The sequence below is a fragment of the Protomyctophum parallelum genome (assembly GCF_964188405.1).
Source record: "Protomyctophum parallelum genome assembly, chromosome: 1".
In the NCBI taxonomy this organism is placed as follows: Eukaryota; Metazoa; Chordata; class Actinopteri; order Myctophiformes; family Myctophidae; genus Protomyctophum; species Protomyctophum parallelum.
In genome coordinates, this window is record NC_139697.1 from 94,715,895 (window position 1) to 94,743,233 (window position 27,339).

At 44.7% G+C, this 27,339-nt stretch overlaps 1 protein-coding gene across 2 annotated transcripts in view; it reads right to left on the minus strand.

Moving 5' to 3' along the window:
* Positions 1-6,874: 6,874 nt before the first annotated feature.
* The window catches only part of LOC310862209 (cytoplasmic polyadenylation element-binding protein 4-like), an 80,095-nt gene continuing 59,630 nt past the window's right edge, over positions 6,875-27,339 (minus strand). Inside the window, exons 10-16 of one of the 2 annotated variants that reach the window (XM_083769975.1) lie at positions 26,004-26,027; positions 19,889-20,053; positions 18,454-18,543; positions 13,988-14,106; positions 13,339-13,453; positions 12,231-12,412; positions 6,875-7,184 (exon numbers count right to left, since the gene is read on the minus strand). In XM_083769975.1, coding sequence (XP_083626101.1) covers positions 6,957-7,184; positions 12,231-12,412; positions 13,339-13,453; positions 13,988-14,106; positions 18,454-18,543; positions 19,889-20,053; positions 26,004-26,027 — 923 coding nt within the window. In that variant the 3' untranslated portion in view covers positions 6,875-6,956. The remainder of the gene's footprint in view (positions 7,185-12,230; positions 12,413-13,338; positions 13,454-13,987; positions 14,107-18,453; positions 18,544-19,888; positions 20,054-26,003; positions 26,028-27,339) is intronic. The other variant, XM_083769976.1, reaches the window with a different exon arrangement.

The window sequence follows — 27,339 nt, forward strand, 5'->3', positions numbered from 1 at the left end:
CACAGTTAAGTTTTATTTCATTCAACATTTCACATTACAAATATTTAAAAATTATGCATACTTGTTATAAACAGTTGGCTGCAAACAATTAAATAACATTAGATTTTTCTTTTTCGTTTCACTAGCACTTCTACAGACCAACTCCTAGAAATATGGACATATCTGTATTACATAACTTAATAATTAGAAAGGAAAATACAAAAATAGGAACTTATAAAGTGAAATGACAATAAAAATTAAGGTGATATCTTAAGTAAAAAAATTCTATTAATAAATACAACAACCTTCCCATACACTGTTAAAAACTATTGAAATTTTTGCCATTAAGTAACATTAACAGACAAATATTTAAATATTTATTTTCCTTCAGAAAAATGTGAACCATATATTGTGGAGCACAATATAGTAATTAGTAAAAACTAGACACTTTAACATATTAAAAGCTTCACCTCAAAAATATAACAAAAATCTGATCAAAATTATAAAAATCAATTATACATTCCAATTAAAAATATACCAATAAACAGCTAAATACATTGTTGACCTAATAATTACAATGCAACCAATCACAGTAGCTCCAAAAAACCAAAATAAGCAAATGAGCACAAAAAAAACCTTTTTAATGTTTTAAAAATAACTTCAATTATTTATATTAGTACAAATAGTTTTGATTTAGTTTCTTTTCTTTTTTTTATACAAACACCAGCATGAAAAGGAGTACAATAACAGTAGAAAATGACTGTGAAAAACATATTAACATCTTCCTTTTTTAATTAAATGTCTGCAATTAAAAATGGCATTAAAGAATTACATTGCAAAGATTCTTTTTTTGTGTGTCTCTCATCTGGAAAACAGGTTTCAAAAGAAGTATTGCACATAACAACTTGAAGTTAACTTGCAACATTTACCACATTCAAGTCTTTTTTAAGCTCCCCCCCCCCCCCTTTCCTCCATATAGGTCTAAGGTCAAAAGGTCACCTTGACCCGTTGTTGAGGTCAGCTCCTCGACGCGACGCCCGCCGCGTGCGGGGAACGCTTCTCAAGTCTATTCAGCAGTATCGTGGGGGAAAAAAAAAGATGCTCAAAGTCCTGCATTTGCTAGAATAAAAAGTTCCTGCCTTGTGTTGTTTTTCTTCTTTCCCGTTATTATATTTTCTTACTTCATACTGCTCTAAGCATTCTGCAGACTAGGTCTGAGAATGGGGAAGCTAGGAGATTAAGACACATGGAGACTAGAGACTTATTTATACTTCTCCGCACAACGATTTCGTAATAGCCGCTACGTGCGAGTCCCATTGGGACTCATTGTGAGCTTGCATAGCGGCTATTTTTTAGCATTATATAAAATACAACTGTTTGACGAGTGCCGCCATCGCATGACAACGTATACATTTAAGCATTAGGGTTGAGTTTGGTGGGGAGAGAGGTGAGAGGGTGTCCTTATATTAACAATGTAATATTTGAGAAACATTGGTGCACACCACAACAATTCATTTGTAATAGCTAATTCATGTAACTTGTCATTTTCTCTTTTCTTTTTTTTTCTTCTTCTTTTTGTCATGCATGCTAAGGATTACAATATAGGAGCTAGTTGGCAAGTTCAAGAATATATATGTATATACTTTTTTTTCTTCAAATATTAAAATATCTAAACACCAAACATCCATTCGTGTGATACAAGATTCCGCATTTTACGCGTGAATCTAATTTTTGCATTCTCCTTATAATAATAGTAAGTTATATTTCCAGCTATGGAGTGGAAACCCAAGACAAAGTTACTATTTCCCCCCCAAACCCGAACTAGGATAGCCATTTTTATAGACATTAACATCAGTTTCAAATGTCGCCATGCCGCTTATCAATCATATTTGAAAACGTCTAGTGTACGATTACGAAAGCTAGGACCCAATAGAGAGGTGCGCTTTGGTTGTATCCTCTGCAGATTTTTTCTTTTTCTTTTTTTAAGTCGCGTCAACACAAGTGTGCACTCAAGTTTGTAAAGATTTTCCTCAGCACTGAAATGTATAAAAAGCATAATTGAAAATAATATATATTGAAATCACTCTACTTTTTTTTTTCTCTTCAAATGAAAACATTTCCATATAATGCAGATCTCTCAGTAACAAAAGTACAAAAGCTACCTTTTACAATGTGAAAAAATTGAGGTATTGCAAAAAGGAGTCTTCCCATTTTGTGAAAAATGTGCCTAAAATGACTGTTGGGAAAAAAAGAGGAAAAAGAAAATATTTAGAAAAAGTAGTGCATAATAAATGTTATGTGCATGACAAAATAATTTAGCTAGAAAACACTGTACCAAAAAATCAGCAGGCCATGTATAAAATAATCTTTTTTTTTCTTTTTCATCTCATTTTAAACAGCAAATTCTTCACAAAGTGTTTCATTTAACTTCTAAAGTGTATCACACCCGCACAACTGAAGTCCAGGGTGCAACGACTGGTGCAACAGTGCCCCTCCCCCAACGCGAGGATAGCTCTCTCACTAGTGTGTTACAAGAATCAAGTTTATTATTATTATTACTACATGTTTGCACTACACTCCCTGACACGCTCAAACGCTAGGCTAAGATATTTAGGCGCCGCAGAGCGACTTAGAAAACTTCGACTAAAACGGGAGGTTTCGTTTTGTGTGTGTGTTTGTGACCATGTTTATTATAGATCGACTAGAAGTTAAGACAAGTGATTGAATCGGCAATCGTCGTGGAGAAAAAAAAAAGCAGGGTGTATTTTTTTTGTTTGTTAAGTTACTTATTTCTTTCTGAGATGGATTGCACTGGCGTTCTCCGGGGGGGTTTCGTTTCTTGCGATGGTTCACAAAGTAGTCTACTTTGGAGAACCGTCGCATTTACAGCACTGTTACGGATCCAAGGCCCTGTCTTTGGTTTGCTAGAGTCCGTCTGGTCTGGATAAGTGTGTGAAATCGGGTGGAAATTAAGAATTAAGATGGGTGAAAAAATAAACATAAAATAAAAATGCAATGAAGGAAAAAAAAAAGAATAAATAAAACTCCTTGCAATAAAAGATGATCAACCTAAAAATATTAATAATAAAAAAAAAAAAAGGTAATCGGAAATGAGCTATACAAGGTGTAACCCACTGATGCACGGCCATCTTTGGTTCCCTAAATCCCCGGCCCACGGGGGTGCGACGTGTCTGAGCAAGGACAAACTGCATGTGGGTCATGGTCACACAGAACAGCAGTAGAGCACATTGCAGAGAGCAAACTATCTTCATTTATGCTTAGAAAACATGGGTTGCTGAGTGTGTGTGTGCAGGGGGGCGGGGGGTAGCTTGGCTTGGATTAAGCTAAACAACAGAGAAGGCAAACTCCTCTGTAGGAAAAAAAACAACAAACAAAGAAAGATCTCGACTTATTTTTTTAGGGACTGCCTCTCGAGATTAACAGGGTCGACCGACTCGGCTGCAACGACAACGTTTGGACGTCAAAGACTCAGGAAAGAATTGCACAAACACGTCCGAAGAGTAGTGATACAAAATAAAAGTACAAAACAAAAAAAACATCGGTACTGACACCCCCTTCCCCCCCCTTCCCCCCTCCCATCGATTTGTAGCAGCGATGGGAGCCGTATACGGAGATGGCTCGCTGAACACGACTCTTTCGAAATAAAGAGTTGACCTACCGGTTAAAAGTCTTTGTTTTTTGTTGAAAGAAACAAGAGAACCCAAGGAATCCCAACTACGTTCCCCGGAACTCTGAGAAACTAGTGATTTAGCATCGCTGTGTGGGTCTGCAACCGGAGTCTGAAGGGAGTCGTTGGGATTCTGTGTGTATCGCAGGCTAGCTATAACGGCGACCATCACCGCTGCTACCCATGCACCCCTCCCTAACGGCGACCATCACCCCCTGCTACCCATGCACCCCTCCCAAATGATGTGTGTACTGCGTGGCGCTGGCCTGTGTCCCTCGCACAACCTCCATTACAAAAATAAGGAAGAGACAAAGCAGTGTGACGTCACAACGTTCAAGTGTTGCCTCGCTTGCGTCACTTCCCTTTGATTGTGGGAAGGAGTTCAAAGCTCATCTCTTTTTTTTTTTCTTCCTTTTTTCCCGCCTTCTCTTTTGCTTCTTAAAATTAGATTGGGCACATTATTTAGCAGCTGAGCTTTTGAGGTATTAGTTTTTGCATGTCAAGATGGGAGATCAAAAACCCCAAAACACATTGTTGCTGAAAATCGATCTGATCAAGGGGGGGGGGGGGGGGGGGGGGAACAAAAACATCAAAGATGTTGAAACATTTTAGTTTTTCTTTTTCTGGGAGTAAAGAAGCACCGCTTGCTTCGGCTTGTTTTGCCCTCTATTCTTCAAATCTAAATAAAAAAAATAAGCTTTGGTTAAACTACAAATGCCTGGTTTATACTTAAAATGAATGTGCCAGTGTTGCGCTTGAAAATAGTCATACAATTGTCTCTTGAAGACGGGCTACTTTCGGTGGGCAACACCAGCTCCACCAGTACGTATAAATCACCATTCAGGGTGTCACACTCTTAAATCACTCTTCAGGGTGTCACACTCTTAAATCACTCGTCAGGGTGTCACACTCTTAAATCACCCTTCAGGGTGTCACACTCTTAAATCACCCTTCAGGGTGTCACACTCTTAAATCACCCTTCAGGGTGTCACACTCTTAAATCACCCGTCAGGGTGTCACACTCTTAAATCACCCTTCAGGGTGTCACACTCTTGTTCTGCACTTTGTAGATCAGCAATTCTCAACCTTTTTGGGCCGTGACCCCCCCCCCCCCCCCCCTCATATTTGAACTGGGGAACACCCGAAATAAATCATACTTGAGCTGGGGAACCCCCAAACTAATCCTATTTGAACTGGGGGCCCCCACGAAATAAATCATACTTGAGCTGGGGAACCCCCAAACTAATCCTATTTGAACTGGGGAACCCCCAAACTAATCCTATTTGAACTGGGGAACCCCCAAACTAATCCTATTTGAACTGGGGAACCCCCAAACTAATCCTATTTGAACTGGGGAACCCCCAAACTAATCCTATTTGAACTGGGGAACCCCCAAACTAATCCTATTTGAACTGGGGAACCCCCAAACTAATCCTATTTGAGCTGGGGAACCCCCAAACTAATCCTATTTGAACTGGGGAACCCCCAAACTAATCCTATTTGAACTGGGGAACCCCCAAACTAATCCTATTTGAGCTGGGGAACCCCCAAACTAATCCTATTTGAACTGGGGAACCCCCAAACTAATCCTATTTGAACTGGGGAACACCCAAACTAATCCTATTTGAACTGGGGAACACCCAAACTAATCCTATTTGAACTGGGGAACACCCAAACTAATCCTATTTGAACTGGGGAACCCCCAAACTAATCCTATTTGAACTGGGGAACACCCAAACTAATCCTATTTGAACTGGGGAACCCCCAAACTACTCCTATTTGAACTGGGGGCCCCCACGAAATAAATCATATTTGAACTGGTGGCCCCCACGAAATAAATCCTATTTGAACTGGGGGCCCCCACGAAATAAATCATACTTGAGCTGGGGAACCCCCAAACTAATCCTATTTGAACTGGGGGCCCCCACGAAATAAATCATATTTGAACTGGTGGCCCCCACGAAATAAATCCTATTTGAACTGGGGGCCCCCACGAAATAAATCCTATTTGAACTGGGGGCCCCCACGAAATAAATCATATTTGAACTGGGGCCCCCACGGAATAATAAATCATATTTGAACTGGGGAACACCCAAACTAATCATATTTGAACTGGCCCCCAAGGAATAATAAATCATATTTGAACTGGGGCCCCCAAGGAATAATAAATCATATTTGAACTGGGGCCCCCAAGGAATAATAAATCATATTTGAACTGGGGCCCCCAAGGAATAATAAATCATATTTGAACTGGGGCCCGACCCCCCAGGTTGAGAACCACTGGTGTAGATGAAGGTAAATAAGTGCACTCTTCTTCAGCAACAACATTTCAAATTCATAGATATACGTATATTATATTTTATGGAGCTTCTTTTTCTCAGAAGGAAAAAATAAATCATACCTCTTGAAAAAAATAAGTCAAATCACTCAATTTAAATAGGACTCTCTCTCTCTCTCTGGAGCATCGTAACGAAAGGAAGGAGAAAACAAAAATAAAACAGAATTTCAGATAAAAGTATACATTGTCAATCATAACTGAATATTTGTCATTCTTTGTCCTCTTGTATCAAAACAAATCATAAACTGCTTTTAATTCAACGGCCAATCAAGCTCCAATTGAATAGCAGGGTAGCATTTCACAACCCAGTCTTTCCTATATAGAATCTGTTTTCTTCTTCACCAATAAAAAAATATAAGAACAAAATCAAAATGCATAAATTAAAATTATATTACACGTTTTTCTTCCATTTCTTGCTGGACTTTTTTTTCTTTTTTTGGGGGGGGGGGGGGGGAGGAGGAGGGGATATAATTCCAGTTTCTTCTCTTCTATTTTCAAAATATAGATATATCTATATAGATTTATATTAACTTAGTTAAAAAATAAGAAAACTGAAAGAAAGGAAAAGATAAATAAAATAAAATGGATTCTGATGTAATTAGAGGTAAAAAAAAAAAAAAGAAGAAAAAAAGGAACCAGCAACAGAAAAGTGCATTTATTTGTACAATGATTTGCGACTCCCTAACGCTACCGTCCCACTCCGTCTCAACCCCCCCCCCTCCTCCTAGAACCCGCTACCGCCCCACTCCGTCTCAACCCCCCCCCCCCCCCTCCTCCTAGAACCCGCTACCGTCCCACTCCGTCTCAACCCCCCCCCCTCTCCTCCTAGAACCCGCTACCGTCCCACTCCATTTCAACCCCCTCCTCCTCCTAGAACCCGCCATCTTTTCTCACGTTCTCCGTCCGTCCGTCCGTCCGTCCGTCCCGTGGTCCGCGCGGCGTCCCGTCCCCTCAGTTCCAGCGGAAGGAGATGTGGCGCGGGCGGTCGCCGCCCTCCTTCACCAGCGGCTTGTGGAACTCGCGGCCGGCGCGGGAGTGGATGGCGGCCCAGCAGTACTCGCAGTAGTACTGCAGGCACGTGACGTTGGCGCAGAAGAAGGGCGCAAACTTGCCGCCGCAGCGCGTCCCCTGGCACTCGTCGCACAGCTGGTCGTCCAGCACGTATGGCTTTACTTCCACCTGGGGGAGAGAGGACAGGGGAGAGAGGACAGGGGAGAGAGGAGAGAGGACAGAGGACAGAGGAGAGAGGACAGAGGAGAGAGGACAGAGGAGAGGGGACAGGGGAGAGAGGACAGGGAGAGAGGACAGGGGAGAGAGGACAGGGAGAGAGGACAGGGAGAGAGGACAGGGGAGAGAGGACAGGGGAGAGAGGAGAGAGGACAGAGGAGAGAGGACAGGGGAGAGAGGACATGGGAGAGAGGACAGAGGAGAGAGGACAGGGGAGAGAGGACAGGGGAGAGAGGACAGGGGAGAGAGGACAGGGGAGAGAGGAGAGAGGACACAGGACAGAGGAGAGAGGACAGAGGAGAGAGGACAGGGGAGAGAGGACAGAGGAGAGAGGACAGGGGAGAGAGGACAGAGGAGAGAGGACAGGGGAGAGAGGACAGGGGAGAGAGGACAGGGGAGAGAGGACAGGGGAGAGAGGACAGGGGAGAGAGGACAGGGGAGAGAGGACAGAGGAGAGAGGACAGGGGAGAGAGGACAGGGGAGAGAGGACAGGGGAGAGAGGACAGGGGAGAGAGGACATGGGAGAGAGGACAGGGGAGAGAGGACATGGGAGAGAGGACAGGGGAGAGAGGACAGGGGAGAGAGGACATGGGAGAGAGGACATGGGAGACAGGACAGGGGAGAGAGGACAGGGGAGAGGGGACAGAGGACAGAGGAGAGAGGACAGGGGAGAGAGGACAGGGGAGAGAGGACAGGGGAGAGAGGACAGGGGAGAGAGGACAGAGGAGAGAGGACATGGGAGAGAGGACATGGGAGAGAGGACAGGGGAGAGAGGACAGGGGAGAGGGGACAGAGGACAGAGGACAGGGGAGAGAGGACAGGGGAGAGAGGACAGGAGTGGACAGGGGAGAGAGGACAGGGGAGAGAGGACAGGGGAGAGAGGAGAGAGGACAGGGGAGAGAGGACAGAGGAGAGAGGACAGAGGACAGGGGAGAGAGGACAGGGGAGAGAGGACAGGGGAGAGGGGACAGGGGAGAGAGGACAGGGGAGAGAGGACAGGGGAGAGAGGACAGGGGAGAGAGGGGAGAGGACAGAGGAGAGAGGACAGGGAAGAGAGGACAGGGGAGAGAGGACAGGGGAGAGAGGACAGGGGAGAGAGGACAGGGGAGAGATGGGAGAGGACAGAGAGAGGACAGGGGAGAGAGGACAGGGGAGAGAGGGCAGAGGAGAGAGGACAGAGGAGAGAGGACAGGGGAGAGAGGAGAGAGGACAGAGGAGAGAGGACAGGGGAGAGAGGACAGGGGAGAGAGGACAGAGGAGAGAGGACAGAGGACAGGGGAGAGAGGACAGAGGAGAGAGGAGAGAGGACAGGAGCGGACAGGGGAGAGAGGACAGGGGAGAGAGGACAGGGGAGAGAGGACAGGAGTGGACAGGGGAGAGAGGACAGGGGAGAGAGGAGAGAGGACAGGGGAGAGAGGACAGAGGAGAGAGGACAGAGGAGAGAGGACAGGGGAGAGAGGGGAGAGGAGAGAGGACAGGGGAGAGAGGACAGAGGACAGAGGAGAGAGGACAGGGGAGAGAGGACAGGGGAGAGAGGACAGGGGAGAGAGGACAGGGGAGAGAGGACAGAGGAGAGAGGACAGGGGAGAGAGGACAGGGGAGAGAGGACAGGGGAGAGAGGACAGGGGAGAGGACATGAGTGGAAAAAAGTACTCAATTCACCCTTTGACAAGCTAAATTCCAATACCACAACTTTCACACTCACTCTCCTCGCGTCCTCCACTCGCTCCTCGTCTCCGCCCCCAGCGAGGAGGAGAGGATTCGATGCGAGGACAGGGTGGTGGTCGAATTTTCCTCTAGAATCGGAATGTACTACGCTGTCATTTCAAAGCGACGGCACATTCCGCGATCACTAATGACGTGTATCAATTCAATTCAATTCAAAGGGCTTTATTGGCATGGGAAAACATACGTTTACATTTCCAAAGCAAAAGTGGTGGAACAATACAGTGTCACAGTCACACAGCTGGATCACTGGAACTCCGAACAGAGCCGTACAGTCTACAGAATAGACAATTCATCATTTTGTGCATGTAACCGAGGCCAATGTGTATGTATTGGTAACATGTGCAAGGCAAGGCTATTTATTCCTGAAATAGTGAATAAGCGCCAGGATGCGCACACGTATAAATCCCCCCCCCCCTCCTTCGACAGTCAGTCCTCCTCCGACGGTCTTTGCAAATAACGGACACTATAACAGGAATTAGGTATAGTCTCTCTGACTTACATTAGAGATGCGCCGATCGATCGGCCACCGATCATGATCGGCCGATCATGCCTGTATCGGATCGGATCGGATTCTCAAAATAAATCAAAATTGCCGATCAAAACGCCCGATCAAAACAGACAGTGTGACAGTGGCAAGTCTCCTTTAAGGGGGCGCCTGTTTTTGCAGCTCCGGTCGCTGTTGAGAGCTTGGGAAAAAATATGAAATAAGTTACAGGTGGAGATGAAGTGAAGTTGGAACGGACAAGCAGATGCAAGCCAAGCTATTAGCTTGGCTTGTTAGCTTGAAGCTAACATCACAACCACTGGCTGGTGACTGTTTTTAGCCACAGCAACATGTAGCCTGCCCAGTGCTCCTCCTCCTCCCCGGAGAAGTGTGTGGGAGCCCTGGAGACGGAGAGCACGGCCCCGCCCTGCACCCTCGCACTGAATGAGAAGAGCAGCCGGGCGATTCCCCGTCATTTGCATTTTGAACGGATCGTTCACGGAAGTGACCGGATCGGTTTCGTTCACCAAAAAGAACTAGTTCTTTTGATTCGTTCGTGACCGACTCATCTCTAAAGTCTTGCCTCCCCGCACCGTCGGAGGTTGGGAGTGCCGGCCCCATGCTGCTGCTGATCCACACAGGCTCTCAAGGCATCGCGTCCTGCCTGTTTCTGCAGCGCAGTTCGCTACGCGTTGAGAGCTTGTAGATCTGTCTATTTTTGCAGCGCTGGTGTCGGGGTTCGTTCACGTTGTCAATAAAAAAATTACTTAGATTAAAGGTGGAGATTAAGTTCAATCAGTGGGTTGAATCAGTAGCTACACGCTAATCTAAGCACTAAGCTAACGATCAGCGAGCCTATACAGTATACAAGTGCTAACACTAGCAGCCTGCTTTTTATTTTAGTCTGTACAGTGAAATGTTCAGTTGTCTGTGTCCGTGCACTGAACATGTACGGTATGTTATTATTATTATTATATTTTTGTATTTGATGAAAGAAGAAAGCTACAGTTTACTCTCCAAGTTGTCTCTAAGACAGTGGTTCCCAAACCTTTTCACGTCAAGGACCCCCAAATTGACACTGATCACCAGCCCACGGACGCCCATTTGAAAAGATATGCCAGGGACCCCCATAAGAAGATTGTAGCAGTGATTCTCAAATTTCTCCACCAGTTTAATTTCAAGGACCCCCAGTTTGACTACGAACCCCCATTTAATGCCACTTCTATCTCTGAGACCCCAAATTATATTGTAAAATCAATGTTAACCCTGACGGGTCCATTTGGTTCCAAACTATCCTTTTAGCTGGGGACCCCCTGGAACTCCCTCAAGGACCCCTGGGGGTCCACGGACCCCACTTTGGGAACCACTGCATTTTGAGTCTCTACAGTTTACTCTGTAACCTCCAAGTTGTCTCTAAGAGAGTCTAGAGTGAAATATTGCACGTTGCCTCAGCTTGCAAAAAAACTTTCTCATCTCCTAATTTTTATACTTACAATGTCAATGATGTGTAAGAAGAGTACAGTAGAAACTACAGTAAGTATATATGCTACACAATGGAAAAAAATATGGATTTCACGACGCTGTGATCGGTCGGTATCGGCAATATCGGTATCGGCCTGTACTGTTTCCGGTGATCGGTGATCGGCCCCAAAAAACCTGATCGGAGCATCTCTAACTTACATATTCAGTTCAGTCCACATACTGTATAAATAAAGACTTTTTTGTCACCGTCATTCATAGCAGTCTGTGCATTCAGGCATGCACAGATGATAAATTAACTATAGCTTTTGAGGTGCGCACAATATAGCCGGCCTAATTTATATATCCTACTTTTTATTATGCTTATATCACACAACGCAATAAAGCCAGTGGCTTGTTGTGGTCCTTTTCACAAAATACCCCACCGAGCCTGCACCTGATGTACACTCGCTCTATGCGGTCTCGGAGAGCCCACTCGGCTCCTCCACTCGACTCCACTCTCCTCCTCGATGGAGCACTTTAACAATCGGAACGTTAACCATTTTCCCGGGTCACGCTGGATTGACCCCGAGTGACCGAGTGGGAGTGAGCGAGTGGGAGTGAGCGAGTGGCCGAGATTTTGGGTCGTGGAATTTAGCTTCAGCCTTCTGCTTGGTCCCTGACTGACTAACCAGCAAGGCTCTTTCTGCCGCGCGTCCGGTTTGTGGCCATCGATGCTATAAGCGAGCTAAAGGCGACGTCCATCTGGTCTCCAGAAAACAGCAAAAAAATATTCCAATCGCGATGACCGGGAAATCCGAAATTTTCAATACAATGCATTAAGGGCCAGGGATGGGAATGATCGATTAATTCATTTCGATAAGCTTATCGATCGATTAACCGGTTAGTTAAAGGTATATTCAGTGATTTCACTTAATTCAAATATCACTTCTTTTTTGTTTTGTTGTGGTAATCCTTCCTACTATAGAGTGTGTTGACCATATAAGGAGTTCCTCCCTATCCCCAGTTAAGCCCCGAGGGTTCCTCGGCAGCACAGAAAACCACCCAATGATAGAACCGCAAGAATTACCGGCGATTAATTGATTAACGATTAATTAACATCCCTAATTAAGGCATAATACAATGCTTATTAGCCAGGGAGCCTTTTTAAAACGCTATTTAATACCCTCTTCCATCTAAGGACAGGATTCCAAATAAGTCCCGTTGTCTTCTTTCTTTTCTCACAAAACCCCCCCCCCCCCATGTTTTCTCATGACATGTAATTGTTGAGAGAGAGAGAGAGAGTGAGAGAGAGAGACCTGACTCACCCGTTTATCGATCTCTCCGTGCTGCAGCTGCACAAAGCGAGCGCTGATGGCGGCGATGTAGCTCTGCTGATTGGAGAAGGCCACGCGCCCCGCCCCCTTTGGGTACTTCAGCTCCGGGTCCGTGTCGATGCCCGCGTAGCACACGCCCCCGTAGAGCCGGTCCATGATCATAGCCAGCTCCACTGCACACACACACACACACACACACACACACACACACACGCACACACGCACACGCACACTTTTTTACTACATTTCAACAGCTTCACTTGTTTTACGCCATTGTCTTTCCCTGCGTAACACCGCTACTTGTTACATTTGTTTAATTCGTCGTTTCTTGATAACCTAAAAAGAAATACCGGCTTTGTTTGCGGACATGGTGACGAGGCCGGTGCTTTACGATGACCTAACCGGAAATCAACGCTGGCTTGCGAGGGCTTCTGGGAAACTGAGTCCAAAGTGAACGAGGGGACAAGGGGCCATCTTGGCTCACCTATAGGCTCTTTGTCGTTGATGGCATGGCGGCAGTGGGTTATGTGTCGACTGGGGAACAAAGGATGGGACTATTTTCCGCCGGATTTTCATCAGGCAGAAACACGACGCTTTGACGCCTCAAAGGTAACTGCAAACACCGGCAGTGACCGTAACGTCTTATAATGACTAGTCAGGCAATAAAGCTGTTAACCGTAGAAGTCCAAAGGCGACAAATGGCAGATCTGCAAGCTCACAAAGAACACATCGCGCTGCAATGCGTTGCGAGCTTGTCGATCCAACCGTAGATCCAACCGTTTGTACACTCTCAGAGTTGAATTAACATTGATTTTACAATATAAATGTGGGTCCCAGAGATAGAAATGCCATTAAATAGGGGTCTGTAGCATGTTGCATATCAAACTGGGGGTCCTTGAAAGGAACCACTGGGAACCACTGCCCTGGGCCTCCTGTTGAAGACCCCTGGGTGAACCACTGCCCTGGGCCTCCCGTTGAAGACCCCTGGGTGAACCACTGCCCTGGGCCTCCTGTTGAAGACCCCTGGGTGAACCACTGCCCTGGGCCTCCCGTTGAAGACCCCTGGGCCTCCTGTTGAAGACCCCTGGGTGAAGTGTACCTGCGCGGAGCGGACGCGGGACACCGCCAACGAAGATGGTCTTCCTGGGGTCTAGAGGCTGGGAGCCGTCCATCACAAAGTCACTGTCGTTCAGGTTCCAGGGCCGGATCTGGACCTGTACACACACACACACACACACACACACACACACACACACACACACACACACACACACACACGAGCAGGACATGTCAGAACCAACAGTTACATCGGGGTGCATAGGTTGGTTAGACATACCAACAGTCCGACAGGCATTAGTCCGACAACACCGTCGCTCCCGCTCCCGACAGATCTACATGCTCATAGCGCGGCACCAAGTGCCACGCTGCGAGCTTGTAGATCTGCTATTGTTGTGTATTTTCATTCTTATCGGGATCTGGGTATAGCGGGGCCGCTACACCCGATAACAGGCTCGACAAGCCAAAAGATACTCGCCGGGTCTCGATAAATTCAGAACCGGGTTTGTAATGTTCCCGATTTCCGGGCTCCATTCCTCTGTGTGTGTGTGTGTGCGTTGGTATACTGACCGGCTGCATTCCTCTGTGTGTGTGTGTGTGTGTGTGCGTGCGTTGGTAAACTGACCGGCTCCATTCCTCTGTGTGTGTGTGTGTGTGTGTGTGTGTGTGTGTGTGTGTGTTGGTAAACTGACCGGCTTGTCTTTGATGGTAGGACTGGACACACACAGGTAGAGTTTTCCGTCCTCTTCGATGCAGGCGTCGATTAGCGCCTGAACAGAGCTCTCGTCTTGGAACAGCAGGAAGGCGTAGCCTACACACACACACACACACACACACACACACACACACACACACACACACACACACACACTTAGTTTGAGTCGTTTGAATAGTTTTAGTCACCCAAAATGTCTCGATGGCATCCTAATGGTTGGATGCATGCAGAGAGCAATGCCCAGGCGCGACCAAACATGAAATTACTTTTATTTCTCCACTACTAGCACTAGCCCCTTCCCTGACATTTTAGCCTAGTTTGTTTGGGGGGCAGATATGTCAAATAATTTAAACATACAAAGAAATCACGACACTGTATATTCTTTATTTCCTAAACACGTACAAAATACTGTAAACAGTTTGAGCTTACAACACGTCACACGTGTGAATCCCTTGACTCCTTCAAAACCGCTCTCAAAGGGCACCTACGGACGGCTGCCAATCAAAACTGGCGCCCATAAAATCTGAATCCCCCCCCCCCCTTTTCCCCTCACTGTATATGTTTCTTTTCCCTTTTTACCTCCTTTATGATGAATTCCTGTTCTGTTCTTTGACTATATGGAAGTGTCTATTTGTAAGTCTCTAAATGTTTTGATGAATTGAACATGGTGGACCCTGTTGTGGACCCTGTTGTTAACAAACGCTTAACCCATGTTGGTGTTAGCATCATGCCGTGCTTTAGCTATTGGAAAATAGCAGATCTACAAGCTCATAGCGCGCCACCGAGTGGCGCGCTACGAGCTTGTAGGTCTGCTATTTTTTTTTAAATCGAAGAGCGACTGACATAGAAGACATTTTTAGAATCTGATCTCAGGTCAGAATGGGTTAATTGGGTCGTCCACTCACAGTTAACAGTCTTTGTATTGAGTTTGTGCTTGAAATGTACTGTAATTCTGCAAACTGTTAATAAATAAATAAATAGATCAATCAATCAAAAAACACGGTGGCACAAAGTAAGCTTGTATATCTGCCCTTTCTGCTACTTTTACATAATTGCGATGATCTCAAATAATTGCAGTTGGGTGATTATTTAATATCTGTGATGGCCCGGGCCTACAATTTGCCGTCGTGTTACGTCGTGTCGGTTCTTGCTAAATGCATCCGAGTGTACAGTATGTGTACAGTATGTGTACGGTATGTGTGCATTGCTGCATGCACAAGATGACAACATAAAGACAGCAACCGACCAGCTAAAGATGGAAGTGTTTTATCACGCGGTATTAACCCGTTCTGGTCGGGAAACCCCTCTTGGTGTTATAAGCATTATGTTACACTTCAGCTATTGGAAAATATCAGATCTACAAGCTCGTATAGCACGGCACCGAGTGCCACGCTAGGAGCTTGTAGATCTGCTATTTTGTTTTTATCGTGAAAATGCGGCGCAAATCTTTGAATATACAGTATATTCTTTCAGAGCGAACGTGTTTTTGTTTTTTTTGTACCTAACATGTTATGTTAGGTACACACCTGCCGAGTATCGGGCAGGTGTCACCGCATGCGCTCAACCTCTCTCACTAACCCATTTTGGGACCGAGTGCCGCGCTATGAGCTTGTAGATCTGCTATTTTTCAATAGCTAAAGTATAACAATGCTTTAACCCATTTTGGGCGGGAACCCCTTTTGGTGTTTAAAACATTATGCTATAATCTAGCTATTGAAAAATAGCAGATGTACAAGCTCATAGCGCACCACCGAGTGGCGTGCTACGAGCTTGTAGGTCTGCCATTTTTGAAAGATCATGAAAATGTCGCACAAATCTTTGAATATATATTCTTTCACAGCGAACGTTTTTAACTCAAATCTTTGCTTCTGGGGGAGTTCCCGGAACAACATATCTTCAGATGGGGGTCGGCGGCATATTTCATATAATCTTTGGGGTCCTTGACATGAAATATTGAGAACCACATGCGGTTTTGCAGAAAAAAATAGACGGCTACTATGGTTAAAAATAGCCTATGGCTTGATGTCTTTTTCAACACCACAAACACGTGATAAACATGCCCAAAAGGTAGATCACAAGACTCTGCAGGTCTAGACCACATGACATGCCCTAAACATGTACATTGTACCGTCATTCCCGGACTATAAAGTGCACCTGAATATAAGCCGCACCAGCTAAATGTAGGGGAAAATGTGTACATACATATACAAGCCGCACTGGACTATAAGCCGCTAACCTCGCCTCACCAGGCTTTCCACCAGCTCGGAGGAAAGCCTGGTCTCTGTTTCAAAAGTCTGCATGATCCGGTCGGGAGCGGATGATATCGTTACGTCATGTTGTAGTACTGTTTTGTAGCCGACAGGCAGGAACAACGGGCGGCAACTTCCTTTTCCCTCAAACCGACTTTTCTCAATAAAAGCTCTCGTAGCCCGTAGCTTTTCATCATCATCATCCGCTCCCGAAAGGATCATGTACCCTAAATGAAATGGTGCCCAGGCCAATAAGCCGTTTAACCCATTCTGACCTGAGATCAGATCCCAGGTAGGCTAAAAACGGCCAATGCCTTCATCACAAATTGATGATGTCAGCACATGTAGGGCATGGCCGTTTTTAGCCCAATGAGTGTTGTTTTGCTAAACTAATGCTTGGAATGGATTCAGCATCATGAGAACCCCCTAGTTTGACACACCACATGGATTCAGCATCATGAGAACCCCCTAGTTTGACACACCACATGGATTCAGCATCATGAAAACCCCCTAGTTTGACACACCACATGGATTCAGCATCATGAAAACCCCCTAGTTTGACACACCACATGCTAGATAAAGCATGATGACATTTAGAATATTTTGCCTTCTATGGTCACATATTATGCCAATTATGGAAATTGCCCAACAAATGCAAGTTAGCATCCGGCAGTTTCTACATGCTGGGGACCCATACTCAACATTTCTAACATCAGTTTCTACATGCTGGGGACCCATACTCAACATTTATAACATCAGTTTATACATGCTGGGGACCCATACTAAACATTTATAACATCAGTTTCTACATGCTGGGGACCCATACTAAACATTTATAACATCAGTTTCTACATGCTGGGGACCCATACTAAACATTTATAACATCAGTTTCTACATGCTGGGGACCCATACTCAACATTTCTAACATCAGTTTCTACATGCTGGGGACCCATACTCAACATTTATAACATCAGTTTCTACATGCTGGGGACCCATACTCAACATTTATAACATCAGTTTCTACATGCTGGGGACCCATACTAAACATTTATAACATCAGTTTCTACATGCTGGGGACCCATACTAAACATTTATAACATCAGTTTCTACATGCTGGGGACCCATACTAAACATTTATAACATCAGTTTCTACATGCTGGGGGACCCATACTAAACATTTATAACATCAGTTTCTACATGCTGGGGACCCATACTCAACATTTATAACATCAGTTTCTACATGCTGGGGACCCATACTAAACATTTATAACATCAGTTTCTACATGCTGGGGACCCATACTAAACATTTATAACATCAGTTTCTACATGGTGGGGACCCATACTAAACATTTATAACATCAGTTTCTACATGCTGGGGACCCATACTAAACATTTATAACATCAGTTTCTACATGCTGGGGACCCATACTAAACATTTATAACATCAGTTTCTACATGCTGGGGACCCATACTAAACATTTATAACATCAGTTTCTACATGCTCGGGACCCATACTAAACATTTATAACATCAGTTTCTACATGCTGGGGACCCATACTAAACATTTATAACATCAGTTTCTACATGCTGGGGACCCATACTAAACATTTATAACATCAGTTTCTACATGCTGGGGACCCATACTAAACATTTATAACATCAGTTTCTACATGCTGGGGAGTGGGACCCATACTAAACATTTATAACATCAGTTTCTACATGCTGGGGACCCATACTAAACATTTATAACATCAGTTTCTACATGCTGGGGACCCATACTAAACATTTATAACGTAAAACGTTGGTGTACTCAACATGTCCGGGTTCACTTTTTGGCTACTAGGCTATAACATAAAACATAATGCTAACACCAAAAGGGGTTCCCCGCCCCAAAATGGGTTAACCCATTCTGACCGGGCACCCATTTTGGTGTTGGCATCATGTTATGCTTTAGCTATTGAAAAATAGCAGATCTACAAGCTCATAGCGCGCCACCGAGTGGCGCGCTACGAGCTTGTAGGTCTGCTATTTTTGAAAGATCGAAGAACGACTGACATTTTTTAGAATCTGATCTCAGGTCAGAATGGGCTAATCAGACCAGTGTGTGTCCAGTGGAAACCTCGTATGAATCTGATCTCAGGTCAGAATGGGTTAAGATCGTGTTATGACAGGAGAAAATAAAAAGGTGACTCACCTTTGGGAGGAAAGTAGGACTTGCTCTCGGCTTTGTGAGGCCAGTCCACAAACAGGTGACCGAAGCGGCGGAAGCTGGCCGTGATCTCATCTGGTAAAAAAAAGAAAGAAAGAAAGAAAGAAAGAAAGGAGCGAGAATTTAGCTGAAGTCGACCAAGCATGCTTTAGCGGCGTGACACACTGCCACAAAACATCCCCCGCGTACGCATTGGCCAATGGGACCCTTACGGGTCCGTCAGTTACAGGTCCATTTGGCCAATGGGACCCTTACGGGTCCGTTAGTCACAGGTCCATTTGGCCAATGGGACCCTTACGGGTCAGTCAGTCACAGGTCCATTTGGCCAATGGGACCCTTACGGGTCCGTTAGTCACAGGTCCATTTGGCCAATGGGACCCTTACGGGTCCGTTAGTCACAGGTCCATTTGGCCAATGGGACCCTTACGGGTCAGTCAGTCACAGGTCCATTTGGCAAATGGGACCCTTACGGGTCAGTTAGTTACAGGTCCATTTGGCCAATGGGACCCTTACGGGTCAGTCACAGGTCCATTTGGCCAATGGGACGGTTACGGGTCCGTTAGTTACACTCTCAAAGTTACAGACCGACTGCAACTTCTCAAGGACTGCTGGGAGTCCCCGGACCGCACTTTGAGAACCTCTGTATCAATATCACAGGCACAAATCTTTGTTTTGTTTGTACAATGTGTCACACCTCAAAAGGATATTTGAGAAGAAACCCCCTGCATGCTCCGTATTTAACAGTCGGGAGGTTTCAAGGGACGCCTGGCGGCCAATTAATCCATTATCTTTAATTAAACCCTGACAGAGAAATGCCTTCGAGCGCGTAGAAAACACACTGCTTTTACGTGAACCCAATTATGCTGGAAATGTCCCTCAACGTCAGTGGTGACGCGAGGACGATGACATTGAAACACGAGCGCCGTACCTTAAATTAACAGTTTGACGGCCGCTAATTGTTTAATCAAACGATCGACTCCGCTTAATACGCTAAACCCGCCTTTTGTTTCATGTGTTTAACCCATTCTGACCGGGCACCCATGTTGGTGTCAGCATCATGTTATGCTTTAGCTATTAAAAAATAGCAGACCTACAAGCTCGTATCGCGCCACTCGGTGGCGCGATACGAGCTTGTAGGTCTGCTATTTTTGAAAAATCGAAGAGCGACTGACATTTTTTTAATCTGATCTCAGGTCAGAATGGGTTAATCAGACCAGTGTGTGTCCGGCGGAAACCTCGTATGAATCTGATCTCAGGTCAGAATGGGTTAATTCGCCGTATTTTAATAATTAAAAAGAAACAGCGGCTTTGTCGCGGACCTGGTGACGAGGCCGTCACGTTATGATGACGAAACCGGAAATCAACCCATGCGCTGGGCTGCTAGGGCGCATATTTACACACGCTCAACCACTCATCATACCTTCGTCTATGTCGGGGGGCAGGCCTCCGACGAACACCTTGCGCGAGTAGCGCTCTAGGCGCTCTCCGTTCTGGTGGGGGAAGCAGTGGGGGGTCCCCAGACCGCCCAGGTCACCACGCTCCTCGTCCGCGAAGCCGTCCTCCATGGGGAACAGAGACGAGTGGCCTGCAAGACACGGACACAACGGAGAGGAGTGCTCACTGACGGCGCTCAGGCGTCCCACCGTTTCAGCTGGACAGCATTACTTACAGCACACAGAAGCCTATGTGAACATAGACATTTTGTGCATAGATGCTCCATGTAGGCCTCAGGCCTGGTATGGTAGGCCTCAGGTCTACCATTCTGAAATTAAATGTAATAATATTTGGACTGCTGGACAGCTGACAGTATAGGCTCTCTTTACTCTTAAAAAGAAATGTCTATGTTCACAGGCTTCTGTGTTGCGGCCTAGAGGAGCAACTGAGCATGGGCGGCGGCACTACAAGTCTTACACCACATGCGTTCGAGAAACCCAGCCATTATCCCTTACATAAAATGTCATGGCTGAAGAAATGTTGTAGGCGCGATTTGTTAAACGGTGTGAAAGGAGGCCCTACACTAGGGCTGTTTCCTAAACAATTACCACAATAATATGTAAATTGGTGTATTTTAGTAATATTGTTCCTCCTGTTTTTACATACTGCCAACTTTTTTGAAATATGTGAAATATGGAAGATGCTTTTGAACATAACGCTAGTTTCTTAAATCTTAAAATAACCAAAAAATAGCCCATCTACAACCTCCCATTGTGTTGCAGAAGACACATTGAGAGCTTGTAGATCGGCCATTTTTCTCTGCACATCACGCTCCCATGGAAGACATGCTTCGGCTTCTATGGGATCCAAATGAGTGAAATCGGTCGTGGTTGACTGAGAACTTTAATCCATGGGGATTTATTTCATTTCCACGCCAGTGTCCATAAAATTAGTTGTGAAGCAATACAAAGACTATTTGCAAAGACGCGAGATTAAGAAAATGCAAACGTGACACTGAAGACTATCTAAACAACGGAGTCTACGACTGGCAAACAAAGAAGAAAGCCGACCCTGCACCCTCTGAGCCAACACACGGCACAAAGTCCTCCCTGCCTACTACTGGTGCGCAATTACGCACTAGCGCTCCGGCACCCAGCCAGGGTTTCCGACCGCCCAGTGGCGTGCACAGACATTTAGAGGGGCAGGTGCTCAAGTGAAAAAAAGGGCACCTTGTGCAGCGCATTTTGGGACGGGAACCCATTTTGGTGCTTTAGCTATTGAAAAATAGCAGATCTACAAGCTCATAGCGCGCCACCGAGTGGCGCGCTACGAGCTTGTAGGTCTGCTATTTTTCTTTAATCGAAGAACCACCGACATAGAAACATATAGCTTTAGATTGTGGGGGGGCCTAAATAATATAGTAGAAGTGTTTTTTTATCAAGATTTGATCAATGTCACCATGGTCTACACACTACAAATTAAGAAAAAAAAAAAAAAAAAAATATTTTCTTTTTTTAAGAGCAAAATTGCCAAAAGGGCAGGGGGTGCTCTAGCACCCCCTAGTGTCTATCTGTGCACGCCACTGCGACCGCCTGCAGGAGTGTCTTCCTAACAGAGAGGCTCCATCAACAGAGGGAATTCCTCCAGAGACAGAGACTTCACTTTTTGATAGTGATTCAAGTGTTCCTGCCCAGCCTGCTCCTTTTTTTAGAAACACACAGGAGGAACAACAGAGGAAAAGAGGGGAGGGGAAAGAGGACGCGGTAACGCAGCAACGACAAACCGCGGCCTTGGACATCATCATTTTGGCCACCCGCACTCTAGCAAAGTGTTTCCCCATCAACCGTGTCATTACTTGCGCTTCCACTCACGTCATTTACATGCTGCGCTGTCCTTGTGGTCTAGCTCTATGCGGGCAAAACCACTAGGAAACTGAAGCTAAGGATAAGCGAACACAAAAGCTCTATTAGAAGAAATGACGGAGACTACCCAGTAGTAGGCGGTACATTTCAACGATCACAAGCATGACATATCTTCTTTACGTTTCCTGCGGCATTGAACAAGTTGATCCGCCACACAGAGGTGGCGATCATGATTTGCCGTTAAAAAAAGACGTGAAGCATTCTGGATCTCCACACTCCAAACATTGGCACCTAGAGGCCTTAATGATGAACTTTTATTAAATGTCATGCTGTGATCTTTGTTTTTATATCCTTCAGTTTGCTCCATATAGTTTTTAACTTATTGTATTGTTGATGATTTGATTTTGTACCTGGTTTTAACCTCCTGTAAACTGTTCCCTTTTCTCTTGCACAGGGAAAGTTTTTCATGAAGTTTCAACCTGCAATATGTTTCTTGATCATGATTTTTGTATACTTTATTTAATAATATTACCATTTGTATACTGTCATGATTAATATGGATTATTATGATTTTTTCTTATTACTTTGCACGGGTGTATTGAGTTGTTTATATGACTTTTTTTGTTCTCATTTAACCACATGAGTACCTGTCACCTTAAGTTGAGTGATGTCATGTCATTTCGTTTGTTCTGATAGGATTACCTTTAGGCCAGACAGCCTACAAAAAGGATGCTTTCTCATTTGTGTTCATAAAGATAGCCTGACGAAGGCCGCATAGGCCCAAACGTTGCTATTTCCCTGTAAATAAAAGTTGGTCACTGCATTTGAAGACAGTGTGCGCCGCGGTTGTTTTCCTTGTTCATTTCCACGCCAGTAAAATGCAATGAGCTACTGAGCTGCATGCAGGCACACACAGTACAGTACAGTACAGTACAGTACAGTACAGTACAGTACAGTACAGTACAGTACAGTACAGTACAGTACAGTACAGTACAGTACAGTACAGTACAGTACAGTACAGTACAGCACAGTACAGTAATCCTATACTCTCCCCAATGCTGCTGTCGCAGAAGGAAGGGCACGCAGGACGGACACACGCACGCACAGAGTCGTTATATATACTTTCTCAGTACTTCGTCTGCGGCGCTGTGTGTTTGCGTGCGTGCGTGCATGCGTGCGTGCATGTGTGAGTTTGTCTTACTATACCTGGTATGGTAGAATTTGAGAGATAAGACGTTGTGAGGACCATTCTCCTGGTCCTCACAAAATAAATGGTCGTTTTAATGGTTGAAAAAGACGGTATAGGTTTTGGGGATTAGAGATAAGTCATGCTTGATTATGCGTGATTGTGTCGAGCACCGACAAAAAAAAGAAGAAAAAGCTGATCTACAAGCTCAAAACGTGTCACGCTGCGACGCGTTGTGACCGTATACAGATCCGTTATCTTTCCGGCTTTGGGCTTATGGTCAACAATGGCGAAACCTTCCCCTGTTATAATGACATTAAGGCCCAAAATAGGGACGCCACATTGAAAGTCGTTTAAAAGTGGGTCACTGAGACCCCAAAAAGCGATGATTCGCCATCACTGCTTTGTGCGGTGAAGTGTGTGCGTGTGTGTGTCTGTGCGCGTGCTGGCTGCGTGCGTGCGTGCTGGCTGCGTGCTTTGTGTAAATTGTGGCGAGGTTGGGAGTCCCATACTGCGTGTCTTTGGCACCACTGAAACAAACGTGACACTGAAGTGGCCAACGGAATCATAGCTCCATGGTGGAGGAAGAGAAACACTCGAACAGTGTGGTGGCGACACCACACTGTACTGTAGCACACGCACACCATGGCTGTGTCAGAACATGTAACATATTATGCACAGCATGGCGGTGGGTCCTCAAAGGCCTATTCATAGTCTGGATTTTCGGTGCTGAGGTGACCACCGCCGCTCTGGTGGTGAGCTGACCACCGGGGCTGAAATAACGTTGCGCGGTGGTGAGTAAAAACAGAGAGAAGGGCTGGAGCGGTGGTGGCGGCTCGTGACGCCATGTTGTAGTTCGGTGGTCACCCCACCACCGTAAGTCCAGACTATGTATGAGCCTTAACCCTCTAAGACCCAGCGTTGCTTTATAGCAACAATTCTATTTTAATTATTTACTTTTTTTTTTTTTTTTTTTTCTGTTCTTTTTTTCACCTAAACGCCATCAGTGATGTTCATTGCAATGCCATTGGTCATGCTATTTGCATATAAATACCCCCCACAGAGGCTGAAATTCACACAAATTAAAAATGTCTGGACTGGCAATTTTGAACATTTTTTTAACCTATGACTTTTGACCTTTAACCCTAATAAAAGTAAGTAAAATAATTGTAATATATGTTTTTTTGTGATCATTAGAATGTCTAGAACATGTTTTATTCATTATTGTGAAAGATATCCCCCAAATGTAAATTATTAATTTATTATATTATTATATAATTATTATATAATGTGCATAAAAAAAAATTAAACATATCTTTTTAACCTAATTCCTAGTAGTACAAAGTAGTAGTAAGGTTGAAATCTCTTTTTTGCAAGTAGAAATTAATCCGGGTCTTACAGGGTTAGAGAATATATTAACCCATTCTGAACGGGCACCCATTTTGGTGTCAGCATCATGTTATGCTTTAGCTATTGAAAAATAGCAGATCTACAAGCTCATATCGCGCCACCGAGTGGCGCGATACGAGCTTGTAGGTCTGCTATTTTTGAAAAATCGAAGAGCGACTGACATTTTTAGAATCTGATCTCAGGTCAGAATGGGTTAATCAGACCAGTGTGTGTCCAGTGGAAACCTCGTATGAATCTGATCTCAGGTCAGAATGGGTTAAATAGAGACGGCACGGGATTTCTCCTCCCATCCTCCCATCCTCCCATCCAGAGTGCATTCTGGGATGGAATGGGTTGAGGTATGAGACATAGCGCTCACGTGTCATGCCCCAATAACGTGAACATGTGCAGGGACGAAACGTTTTCATAATCCTCATGGGGGTCTTCTTGTACAGTAATGCATTTCTTCTTGACCACAATGGAAACCAGGCCATCAGGGCTTGTTGTGTTTGTTTTATACGTTTATCGTTATTGTATAACTGTACCCTCTGAAACTTTATGAAAACTGTTAATCAATCAATCAATCAATCAATCAATAACAATAAATCCCATGATTATGTCCGTTTCCCAAACAGACAACATTTGCAGGATCATCGCAAAAAAGGTAGAATATTGTGGGAAAACGTAAAAAAAAAAAATATATATATAAAATGTGTTTCTTCCGTAATATAATTAAAACAGTGAAACTTTAATATGTTCTAGATTCGTTGCAGGCAAAGTGAAATATTTCAAACCTTCCGTTTGTTTTAAACGTAATGGTTGCATATATACTATAGGACAATGTTTCCCACGGCATTCCAATGTTTTTGAGATGATCCCGTACAAAAACCATGCCGACATTTCACTGGATGGATGGTTTTAATTGTATTAAAAAAAGGTGGTGCGAGTGACATTTCTTGGTTCAAATGCGTGTTAAACAGCTCTGTTCTAGTAATGAATCATCTGTGTTTGTTCAGTAACATTTTCAGGGCATTTCATCCAATCGGGACAGAGAACTCACGCAGGATAAACACACGATGCAATAACGGAACGGCTCAGACCAAATTGTAACTGTGAAATTGAAACCGCTGCTGTGCATACAGTAGAATGAGTGGATGCTCTCTACTGATACAGTAGTATGACATAGATATCTGAATATGTATTTCATGTGAATTAAAGATCCGGAGAGATGGGGGACCCCGGCCTGTTACTGAACAAAACACACCCTGTAGCAATGATTGCCGTCACAATATAGAGCTAGCTAACACGGTTTCTGAACAAGCGCTCTTATAGCAATGATTACCGTCTGTTTAACACTGTTACTGAACAAACACTATATCAATAGATTTTAAACAAAAGGCCTTGTTTCAACAACAACAAACAAAAAAACGTCACTTACACCATCTTCAACCACAGGAACCCTTTCAACCCAATTCTGGAGCGAACCCACAAAAAGCAGATTGTAACAAAAGCAGATTGTAACAACAATAACGCCACCACAATCCGATTAAACCCCCACAACCGACAAAAAAACCATCATGCGTAAAACACTTGGTTTGAACTTTTGACACACGGACGGTGCAGCACAGGTGCTTTGTACCATAATAATAAAACGGCATGTTTACCTCGTCTGCGGCCATAATTCCTGGCTGCGTGTGGGGCGAGAAGCACAATGAGAACAGAAGATCATTACAACCATTTTTGGAACGAGATAGGTGAACGAGGCATCCTTCATCAATGGCCCAGGTGGTCGGGAGGGAGGGAGCTCAACAACACAGCTATAGGGGTGAGGACCGGAGGAGCCGGGGCCAATTCTATTGAATGTGAAGAGGCAGGTACGAGGGGGACGCCATGCTGGGTGTCATAGGAGGAAAGGTACGAGGGGGACGCCATGCTGGGTGTGATAGGAGGCACCCTTTGTCACCTTCTCCTTCACATTCAGTAGATCCCGGGCCACATGTAATTTCCTGGGGTCTAGTAGGACTATAGTAGAAATTGGTGTACATTTTGTAAAAGAAAAATCATAATAATAAGTACCCCCCCCCCCCCAAAAAAAAAACGAAAGAAAGCACTCATCTTTACTCAAAAACATGAACCTTGGTTGAAAGAAACATGAAGGTTACTTTAGTAACCATGGTTCTTTAAGTAAGTTAGCGAAATATTTCGCTCTATGGGAGGCTTTCGTTCCGAAACCGAGGTGAACCTCCCATAGAGCGAAATATTTCGCGAAACACAACGTAAAATAACCTATAGGTTGTCCTTTCGACTGTTTTGTTGGTTACACGTCGTTGCTATCGGGCAGAACCCCAGAAGATTATCTACACATTCAGACTTTTGTTGTTTCTCCGTAACGTCCTATACTACTTGATCATGACTACTACAGCGTTACAGTGCCACACAAAAGCATTGAAAGTAGCAACCCCACGTGCTCAAAAGCTCATAGATCGGCTATACTTGAATGAAGACTCCTAAAAGGCGACAGTTTGGGACATACAAGTATGAGGTTTACACCCCACAGAGACACTGTGTCCATCCATTATACCCTGAGGTTTACACCCACAGAGACACTGTGTCCATCCATTATACCCTGAGGTTTACACCCACAGAGACACTGTATCCATCCATTATACCCTGAGGTTTACACCCACAGAGACACTGTGTCCATCCATTATACCCTGAGGTTTACACCCTATAGATACACTGTATCCATCCATTATACCCTGAGGTTTACACCCTATAGACACTGTATCCATCCATTATACCCTGAGGTTTACACCCTATAGACACTGTATCCATCCATTATACCCTGAGGTTTACACCCACAGAGACACTGTGTCCATCCATTATATCCTGAGGTTTACACCCACAGAGACACTGTATCCATCCATTATATCCTGAGGTTTACACCCACAGAGACACTGTATCCATCCATTATATCCTGAGGTTTACACCCACAGAGAC